This window comes from Primulina eburnea, chromosome 5, assembly GCF_022965805.1.
Source record: "Primulina eburnea isolate SZY01 chromosome 5, ASM2296580v1, whole genome shotgun sequence".
Classification (NCBI taxonomy): Eukaryota; Viridiplantae; Streptophyta; class Magnoliopsida; order Lamiales; family Gesneriaceae; genus Primulina; species Primulina eburnea.
The window spans coordinates 15,523,579-15,534,615 of NC_133105.1; the positions used below are offsets into that span (position 1 = coordinate 15,523,579).

Below are 11,037 nucleotides of genomic sequence, written 5' to 3' on the forward strand. Positions count from 1 at the left end.
TTGTTTTTGTTCTTCAAGAAACAATTCAACACACCCAAGGTGAGCAAATTCTAGCAAATTTGTTGCTAAATTCGAAATTTGTTGTTAAGGAAGGAAATTATTCATTTTGTGAAGCATACTGTTGATTTTGGGAATATTGTTGATTGATTATTGTGTACATTGTTGAAGTGTGAATATTGTGAAGTAGTAGTTTGGTGGATTGCAATAATCTTGTATTTTGAGAAGTGGGTTGAATTAAAGAGTTGTTGAGAAGGTGTTCGACAAAATGCCACTAAAAAGAAAGTCATCAAAGGGTGCTTCATCATCATCAAGGGTGAACTATGATGCGAGTCGGTTTTATGATGAGAGGGCGGAAGAACAATATGGGAAGATTTTGAATAGAAGCATTATCAAGGAGAGAGGATTTGATATGAGCTTCCCTGATACTCAAATTGAACAAATGCTTAGGGTTCGACAGTGGGAGGAGTTTGGAAGACAGCCACAGGATGCTGTCATATCACTGGTGAGAGAGTTCTACGCTAACTTAAAGGTTAGACATGATCGGTTAACGGTGTTTGTGAGAGGAAAAGAGGTAGCCTTTGATGCACGTACAATCAACACGATATATGGCTTTCCTGAAATCATGCACGACGAGTACGAAGAATACAGAAATGAGCATGTTGATTATGACAGTATTCTTCAGACTATTTGTACACAGGGAGCCGAATGGCGAATGAGAGACAATGTGCACTTGAGCCTAGCAAAGTCTGACCTCAAGGAAATGGCCAAATATTGGTATTCATTCATTTCTGCTAGGATCAAGCCTACCGAACACACCACTACCGTGATCAAGGAGAGAGCCATTCTCACATTTTGCATTATGACAGGGAAGACAATTGATCTAGGTCGATTGCTTCAGAATTCAATTTTCGATTATGCAAGTGGTAACTCTCCGAGTGGACTTCTCCACCCCTCTCTCATCACCATATTGTGCCAACATGCGGGAGTTACTTGGGCACCGAATGAAGAGTTGTTGCAACCAAAGAAAGATATTGTGGTAATTCAACCACATGGGGGCATCAGAAATGACCAAGCTGCAGCACGTAGAGCTGAAAGAGAATTTAATAGAAGAGCTGCAGAGAGACGTGACCAAGCCCAAGCCCAAGAACAACCACCGCAGCACAGGCACAGGAGAAACAGATTGACTATGTTGGAAGAGGACATGCGAGCTCAACGCCAAGAGATGGATGCGTTGAGGTATAGGGCCGATACATTCATGGATTACATGATGGATTTCACTTCGGTGTTGGCTCAGCAGTTTCCATCTGCTTCTACTTCTGGTCATCCGTTTCCACCTCCTCCACAGTGGCCACCTGTTTACCACCGGCCAGAGTTCCAACTACCCCACCACGATGACGATGATGAGGATGATGGCAATGACCACTGACGGTCATTGCCCAGTGTATGTGCATTTTCCTATTTATCATGCTTATTCACATCGAGGACGATGCACATGTTTAAGTTTGGGGGAGATTTATTTTATTTTATTTGGTTTGTGTTTTATTTTATTTTATTTGGAGTTTTTATTTGTTTTCGTGTGTTTATTTATTTAGTGTATTTTGGTGTGTTTAAATTTTTGATTTATTTTGTGTGTTTGTAGTATTTTAGTCATGAAATTTTTAATGAATTGGCCAATGATGAAAATATTTTTATGAAAAAGAAATGTCATGCATTAAATTCATGTAATTGACCAACTTTGAAAAATTTAGAGAATAATCATGAGATTTGGTGAATTTGATACTTAAAATTTCTATAAAACTTTGTGATTTTTATTTGACATTGAAATAAAATTTTTGCAAACACATAAATTATTGAGGCAATCTTTGAATTTATTTGGGCCATGTATATTATTCATAAACATTCATTTGAAGCCCTTTTGAGCCTATAAGAGAAAAGAGTTGTGTTTTTGAAATTCCTTGGAAGCCAAGCACATTTCTTTTTGAATATATATGTATTTGGTTGATGCATTGAGACACCATTTTCACGATGATTAGATTCTAATTTTTGATGGTGAATTGAGATTTTGTCTAGAACTATCCAAACATCACTCGAGGCGAAATACGGACAAATTATGATTTAGGAATGATTTAGGTGATTTTTGGATCGATTGAGCCTTTCAAGCTACCAAATAAATTAATTTATCATTTGTCACCTCTTTGAGCTTATATGAATTTGAATGGCACACGTAAATATGTGTAAAAGACCCCCATTCAAAAATTTTTTTCAAGAATCCCACAATTACCAACCTTTTGAATATCTTATACAATTAATTCCTACCTTCTCAAAGGAGTAAGAATTCGAAAGAAATTGATTTTCTCCTACAAAAGAAAAAATGAATAATGATACATTGTTGAAGATTGGAGAAAAAGGGGAGAAAAAGAGATGAGATGAATAAAGAAAAAGAAAAAGAAAAAAATGGAGATCAAAAGAACTCCCTTATTTGAACTCCTAAACTTTATTTGTAGCCATGAACCGAGGCCTAACATTATAACCATTGAAAATCCTATTAACCTAGTCATAGTTGTCCAATATACTAGTGGAGAGTGATTGGGAGGATCTAGCCTATGGACAATCGATAAACACTGTCATTGAATAAGAATTTTGATCAATTTTTCACACACCTCATTGCATCAAATATTTATTGGGTATCCATTTCTTGAATGAATATTGCTTTGAACTCAATCTTTACCGAAAAAGTCCTTGTGATATGTGTTTGTAAAAATTTGACATAAATTGAGAATGACTTGAAACATGGTTGAAGAGATTTGAAGTTAGAGAACGAACCAATCACATGATTTTATCCGGATGAGCAAGTGGTTTAATTGATTTGAATTGTAAATGCATGATGGATTTTGAATTTATATTGAGGCCAAGTTCTTTAAAATATTTCATGACTTGTTTGTTTGTTTGTTTTTGTTGTTTTGATTTGCTCGGGACTAGCAAAATCTTAAGTTTGGGGGAGTTTGATAAGTGCAATTTATTGTACTTTTATTACTTGTTTTTAACTTGGAATTTTGTAATTCTTGAGCAGGTTTTATTTGATATGTTGTTGTTTTTGTTATTGTAGTTTGGAAGCTTAGAAATGAGATTTTGGAGTGATATAGTGATGAATTAGAAGGTGCAAAGGACAAAGAGACACGAAGCAACAGTGCACCCGCGCTGCTTACAAGAGCGCACCCGCGCTTACCTGCCGAGAAGAGACCGCCCCCGCGCTGCATACACCGCCGCACCCGCGCCATTTGGCGAGGCATGACCGCGCCCGCGGTCATGCAAGCGCCGCACCCCCGGTGTCACTTATGCAGCATGAGGAGTTTTGACGAAATGGCACCGCACCCGCGGTCCTTAGACTACCGCACCCGCGGTCATGCACAAACATCCCTCCGGAAATTGTGAAACTTTGTGGACTTTGAAGAAAAGAAGGGGAAAATGGTGTGCTACGTGGGATATCTTGTCTAGACTATAAAAGGGTCTCTTTTTCATCATCTAGGTTATGGAGAGAAGCTAGGAAAAGGGTGGAGGCTACAAGGAAAAGAGTTGAAGATCAAGATCATCATCTTCAACAAGTTCTTGCGCATCTTGGAACAAAAACTTCATACACTCCAAAACTCTTGTTCTAAGTTATTTCTTTCTTTATTTTTACTTTTATTTTGATATGTCTTGTTTAAGATTCATGTGTTGTTGTTTTATTTTCATTATTATGAACTAAATCTTAATTCTAGAGGAATGATGGAACAAAACTAGAAACCATGTGTTGAGATTCATGATTTATGCTATATAAATTATCTTTATTGTTCATTTGTGTTTTTCTAATCTTAATGCTTTCATTTTACTGGCCATATCTTGAATGATTTGTATGTTATAAATTATCACTTGGAAAAGGAAATTTATAATCAAGAAAGGGAAAAATACATCGATGGTATTTATATAGTTCGAGAGGACATATATTGCTATGGAAGCCATTAAAAGAATTGAGTGATTTTTGTGTTATTTAATTGTTGATTGTTGACGGAGACGTTGCAATCTTTTGTTAGATAATTAGTATCTACTTAGCACTTGAGAGAGGGAGTAGATAATCATAGAATTCTTGGCTAATGAATAAGAAGGACAATTATAATATAGCTACACAAACATATCACATGGTGGATAGTTGCGTGAAGTCAAACCTCTAGATCTTTTATTCCATTGTTCAACTCTGTTTGGTATTAAAATTAAATTTATTTTCAATTCAGTTATTGGTACGAACAAATCTGTTATTTGATCATTCTAAATAAAATTGAGATTATTCTAATTACAAGCATTAGTATAAATTTAGAAATTACATTCCTCGTGGGATCGATACTTGTACTCGTAATTACATTTTACTATAACTTGACGCCCTGCGCTTGCGAGCATTAAAGAAAACATGCAACAACTTGCTCTTCCTCCTTCTTTATCCGGGATACATGATGTCTTTCATGTGTCAATGTTGCGTAGGTATATGCCAGATATTTCTCATGTCATTCAGCCTGACGAAGCGGAACTAGATCAGACCTTGAGCTATGTTGATCAACCAATACAAATTCTTGATCGGAAAGAAAAGAAGCTCAGGACAAAGACTATTCCACTAGTGAAAGTCCAATGGAGTCGACATGGCATAGAAGAAGCGACTTGGGAGACAGAAGCAGATATGCGACAGAAACATCCCGAGTTATTTACATGATGTACGTAAATCTTCAGTCCTGATTATATTATTTGTCATGTATGTTTAATAGATTGCCTGTGATTTCGAGGGCGAAATCATTTCTTAGAGGGGGAGAAATGTAAGGCTCGAGATTCATTAATCTTCATTAGTACGATACTCAGAAGATATGAGAATGCATGATGTGTAAGGAGAGGAGAAAAGACGTGAGAATTAAGGTTTTGCAAGACCACACCCACGCCCAGAACATGAGTGCACCCGCGGTCATGCAATTGTGGATTTTTGCAAGAAAAGCCAAAGCAACACCGCACCCGCGGTGCAACCAAGACCGCACCCGCGGTGCATTGACAGAAAGTTGGCATATTTTATTCGAAGCAAGACCGCCCCCGCGGTGGTGTGACCGCACCCGGGGTAAGAAAAAGACCGCACCCGCGGTCGTCATTTTTGAAAAATAAAAACCATGCCAAAGCATGAGCGCACCCGCGGTCGGGACATGAGCGCACCCGCGGTGCTGCATGCGAGAAATCCACCATCTCTTCTTGTTGTGACACATGGCATATATATATATATATATATATATATATATATATATATTTGGTGCATGACTCAGCCATTTCCTCCTTCAGCATACAAGAACCGAGAGCATCCCTTAGAATTCCTCAAGTTTCTTCAAAGTTTGAGGTAAGATTTCTTAAGATTTAGCCATCCGATTTTTATACCGAATAGAGATTCTTGTTCCTTGCATCAAGAGCTTCAAAGTGATGTAAGTTTCCTTCCATTCCTGCATGATTTGAGATATGATGATTGGGGGAATTATGAATTACACTAGATTATGTGTTCTTGTTAAGTTGATGAGTGTATATTCGAAACCGGGACGAAGAAATGATATCGTACTCAATTGTTATGATTTTTCAGCATGTTTATTGTTGAGTTATGCAGATTTTTGAGAGTATGATGTTCTATGAGGTTGATTATGGATTGTGGAAATTAGATATTTATATATGTTGAAAGTTGGATTGATCGGTATCGAGAAACTACGCCGTTATGCCGTCAGATTGTGTTTAGATGTACTAGTGATTTGTAGAAGTGTTGAATTGGGTTAAGAATTAATAGAAGGTGTACTGATCATTGCCATTTCAGATTCATTGTGCCTCACTTCGACATCGAGACCTCGACATCGATAAAGGTTTAGCAACGAAAGGTATAATGCATGTTTTGTTTGGGGAGATACAACTCAAATGAGATCCCATTTGATTTTCCCAACCAAAATCACATACTAGATTTATTGTTTATCTTGTGATATGATTGTGATTTGTTTATAGACTTGTATTCAAATCTTTTGAAATGATTATGCTTTGCTTACAGATTGTTATACATTGCATTTAAGATAGGGAGTCTTGACAGAACAGTCAAACTTCTAGATGTTCGGTGATATCACAGCTTAGGGGAAGATCAGTCTCCTATTGTAGATGTGGATACAGATCAGGCCGAAGTCTAGGAATAAGACGTACAGTCACCCCGATTGGGAGGGTAGGTGATAGATCGTCTTATTCACACCGGGATCCCTAGAGTTATAGTCGAGTCGAGTCCAGACATGGTTTGATTCGCATTGCATGATTATATGGATTTCATTCATCATAGCATGTTTCATGTTTTAGATTGATTATCTGCATGTATACATGTTTATACTGGGATTTGTTCTCACCGAAGTTTCCGACTGTTGTTATGTCTGTATGTGTGCATAACAACAGGTGGGGCAGGATCTGGGTTGAGACAGAGATGAGAGATGGACATAGCGTGGTGATCACGGGCGTGGCAGATGACTAGTAGCTGTATTTAGACTTGGACTACTTGTACTTTGGTATTATCTATTAAACACTAGTTTGGAAAGATGTTTTAGAACAGAACTTGTTTATTACATTGTACATTGTGTATGTTGTAAATTAATAAAGAAAGAGTATGCTTAGTAATAACATTTGATTTAATGTTAAAAAGCGAAAATTTGACCCACATTTTCTAATAGATCCATTTAATCCCAAAGAAAAGAATTAGAGCCCGGGTCCCCACACTCTGACGCAACAAAGAGCCAATTTTACGAAAATTTGGACTAGAGTGAATTAAAGTAACATTAGTTTTACGAAAATTTGCAGAGGCTTTGGCTCAAATGCCTGCCTTCTTATGCTAAATTCTTGAAAGATATTTTGACAAAAAAGAAGAAACTTGTTGATTTTTTGAGTTTTCCGAGGAGTGTTCAGCTATTTTGCAAAATAAATTACCTCCAAAGCTTAAGGATCCAGGTAGTTTCTCCATTCATTGCACTATAGGTAGTTCTAATTTTAACAAGACATTGTCTGATCTTGGTGCTAGCATAAATCTTATTTCTTATTCTTGTTTTGAGAAATTGGGGATTGGAGAAGTTAAACCAACCACTATTTCACTTCAACATGCTGATAGGTCTATTAAATATCCTAGAGGGGTTATAGAGGATGTTTTGGTTAAAATTGATAAATTTATATATCCAGTTGACTTTGTTGTGCTAGACAAGGAGGAGGATCGTGAGATCCCCCTAATTTTAGGTTGTCTTTTCTTAGCTACTGGAAGAGCTCTCGTAAATGTGTAAAAAGGTGAGTTAGTTTTGAGGTTGAATATGATAAAGTAACTTTTAATGTTTTTCGTAGTATGAAATATCCTGTTGGATCTTCTGATTGTTATAGAATAGATGCTATAGATGATATTGTTAAGTATCGTGTGCGTGATATTTTTATTGAATACACATTGGAGATGCTTTTGGTGAACCCAAAGTTCACTTAATTAAACAGAGAAGGGGTGGAGGAATGCATGAACTACTTGGAAGGATAAAAACATCTTCCAAGATCGATAAATTCTAAGATTGGGGAGCTTGGACATATTCCAAAATCACTTAAACCTGCCATAGAAGAAGCCCCGTTCCTCGAACTCAAACCACTTCCTCCTCATTTAAAATATTTATTTTTGAATGAAGAAGATAAACTGACATTAATTGTTTCTTCTTCCTTGACAAAGTGATGAGGAAGATAAGCTCTTGAAAGTGCTGAAAGATCACATATGAGAAATGGTATTGGTTACGGTGCCCGGATGCGCAACAGAAGTTTCAAAAATCAAATTTACAAAAAGAAAACCGAGCACCCCAACATATTGTGTGTAGCAAATACGAAAACACAAAATGACATTCATAGGGTGTTTTTTAGAAATTTTTAGCTATCAATCACCAAGAATTGATGATGGCTCCAACTTAGTTGTCAAACAACTAAGCTCTTGGATGATTGACATAATCTACAAGCTTTCCTTGATCTTGGACTCTTTCCTTTAAATTAGGTCCACCACCAACTAGGAAGATCCCCTCTAATTTTGCACTGGAAAAATTAGAGGATTTTTCTTTGTGAAGAGTAGGCTTTTTTCAACAATTTAAGAAGGAAAAATATGATGGAATGGGAATCAAAATTTCGGCCACTGTGCATGGAGGAGAGAGGGAGGAATAACTTTATTGGTGCTTGAAAAAGTTAAGTGAGCATGTGCATGACATGCCTTGTTTATTGAAAAAGTTGTCTCCCAATTCTTCACCTCCACATGCATATTATTTGGTCTTGTAACATTTACAAAGCTCATAGACTTTTATTTAAATGTCTCAAACATATTTGAGACCAATTAAACCTTATTTGAATTATTCAAGCCCACTAGTTAAATAATTATTTCCAATTGGGCTCTATAAGACCCAATGTAATTTAATTAATTCAACAATTGAATTAATTTAATTATTTGGACTCTACTAGGCCCACTAGCGTTTGGCAGGTCATGCTTTTTATTGTTTTCTAGATGGTTATTCTGGATATATGCAAATCCCAATAGATCCCGAAGATCAAGATAAGACAACTTTTACGTGTCCATATGGTACTTTTTCTTATAAAATAATGTCGTTTGGTTTGTGTAATGCTCCTGCTACTTTTCATTATTGTATGATGATGATTTTTCATGATATGGTTGAAAAGAATATTGAGGTCTTCATGGATGACTTTTCTGTTTTTGGTTCTTCCTTCGACTTTTTTTTTTGTTAATTTATCAAAAGTGCTAAAGAGATGTGAAGAAACTAATCTTGTACTTAAATGAGAGAAATGTCATTTCATGGTAAGGGAAGAAATTGTCCTTTGATCACAAAATTTCTGAAAAAATGATTGAAGTGGATAGAGTAAAGTGAATATCATAAAAAAAAAAATTTCATCCCCCTATTAATGTCAAGGGAATTCGTAGTTTTATTGGGCATGAAGGTTTTTATAGGCGATTTATCAAGGATTTCTCAAGTATTGCTAAGCCTTTAACTAATCTGCTAACGAAAGATGTTCCTTTTATTTTTTCTGAGGATTGTTTACAAGCTTTTCAAGTATTAAAGCAAAAGTTGACCACCACCCTAATCATTGTCGCACCAGATTGGAATCTACCTTTTGAACTCATGCGACGCAAGTGATATTCGTTTAGGAGCTATTTTGGGGCAAGAAAGGGACAAATTATTGCATGTAATCTACTATGAAAGCATGACACTTTCAGGTGCTCAATTGAACTACTCTACTACAGAAAAAGAGTTTTTGACTGTTGTGCTTGCTTTGGAAAATTTTCGGTCATACCTTGTAGTGAGTAAAGTGATAGTCCACACGAATCATTCAGCTTTAAGTATCTCTTAAACAAGAAGGAGGCCAAGCCAAGATTGATAAGATGGATCTTTATACAGCAAATAATTTGACATAGAGATCGTGGATCGCAACGGGACTGAAAACCAAGTTGCTGATCATCTATCGAGATTGGAGAAGCTCGAAGAAGGTAAGTATGTATTAGATATGAATTTCCTGACGAGAAACTTTATATCATCTCTAATTTACCATGATATGCTGATTTTGTCAATTATTTGTCATGCAAATTTATTCCTTCTCACATTACATATCAGCAGAAAAAGAAGTTCATTTCGGATTTAAATTATTATCTTTGAGAAGATCCTATTTTGTTTAGAATATGTGCAGATGGAATTATTCGTAGGTGTATTCCAGCAGAAAAGATAAGTTCTATACTTTCTCATTGTCAAAGTGGTCCAATTGCAGGACATTTTTGGGCTAGTAAAACGGCCACAAAAATCCTTCAAGCTGGATTCTATTAGCCGACACTGTTCAAGGATGCACACACTTATGTTTCGAATTGCATTGAATGCCAACGTGTTGGTAAATATTTCAAGGAGACACGAAAAAAATCCATTGAATACTATTTTAGTCTGTGAATTGTTTGACATGTGGGGAGTTGATTTCATGGGGCCTTTTCCAGATTCTTTAGCTAATAAATACATTTTGGTGGTTGTGGATTACGTATCCAAATGGGTGGAAGCAAGTGCTTGTAGAACTAATGACTCTAAGGTTGTGGTCCGATTTTTAAAGAAAAATATTTTTGCAAGATTTGACACACCTATAGCCATTATTAGCGATTGAGGAACACATTTTCGTAATCGCCATTTTGAATCTCTTTTGGCTAAGTATAGGGTCACGCACAAGGTGGCAACACCTTATCATCCTCAAACTAGTGGTCAATTAAAAGTGTTAAATATGGAGATTAAGAAAATTCTTGAGAAGACCGTTGGATCTTTGAGGAAGGAATGGGCTAGTAAATTGGATGATGCATTGTGGGCATATAGAACAACATTCAAAACCCCTATAAGAACTTCCCCTTTTCGTTTGGTCTATGGAAAAGCTTGTCACATTCCTGTTGAACTAGAACATAGGGCATTATGAGCTACTAAATTTTTGAAATTTGATGTGCAAGCTACTGGTGATCAGCGTCTTTTACAACTCAATGAGCTGGAGGAATTTCGTCTTGATGCATATGAGAATGCAAAAATCTACAAGGAAAAGACAAAGAAGTGGCATGATGCAAAGATTGTTCACAGGGAATTTGAGTCTGGAAAAAAAGTACTTCTTTATAATCCTCTTTTGAAACTCATGCCTGGTAAACTTTGTTCCAAATGGGCTGTGCCTTTTACTGTTACTGAAATTTTTCCATTTGGTGTTGTATAAATCCGTGGAGATTATGAAAATCCCTTTAAGGTGAATGGACATCGATTGAAAAATTTTCATGAAGGAATTGTGGAGCAAGAGGAGCCGAGTACCTTTTTGCACGATCCGAACTAATTTATAAAGGGATTGTCTAGGTAAGACAATAAATTTAGCGCTTGCTGGGAAGCAACCCAATGATCTATTATATTTCTTGTCATTTCACTTTTTATTTTTACTTTTTATTTTGTTAGGCTAATG

At 36.3% G+C, this 11,037-nt stretch overlaps 1 protein-coding gene across 1 annotated transcript; it reads left to right on the forward strand.

Moving 5' to 3' along the window:
* The first annotated feature begins 10,332 nt into the window (after positions 1-10,332).
* LOC140831395 (uncharacterized) lies at positions 10,333-10,800 on the forward strand. The gene is made up of 2 exons (XM_073195149.1): positions 10,333-10,459; positions 10,550-10,800. The coding sequence occupies exons 1-2, from the start codon at positions 10,333-10,335 to the stop codon at positions 10,798-10,800; spliced, it is 378 nt and encodes a 125-aa protein (XP_073051250.1).
* Positions 10,801-11,037: the final 237 nt, after the last annotated feature.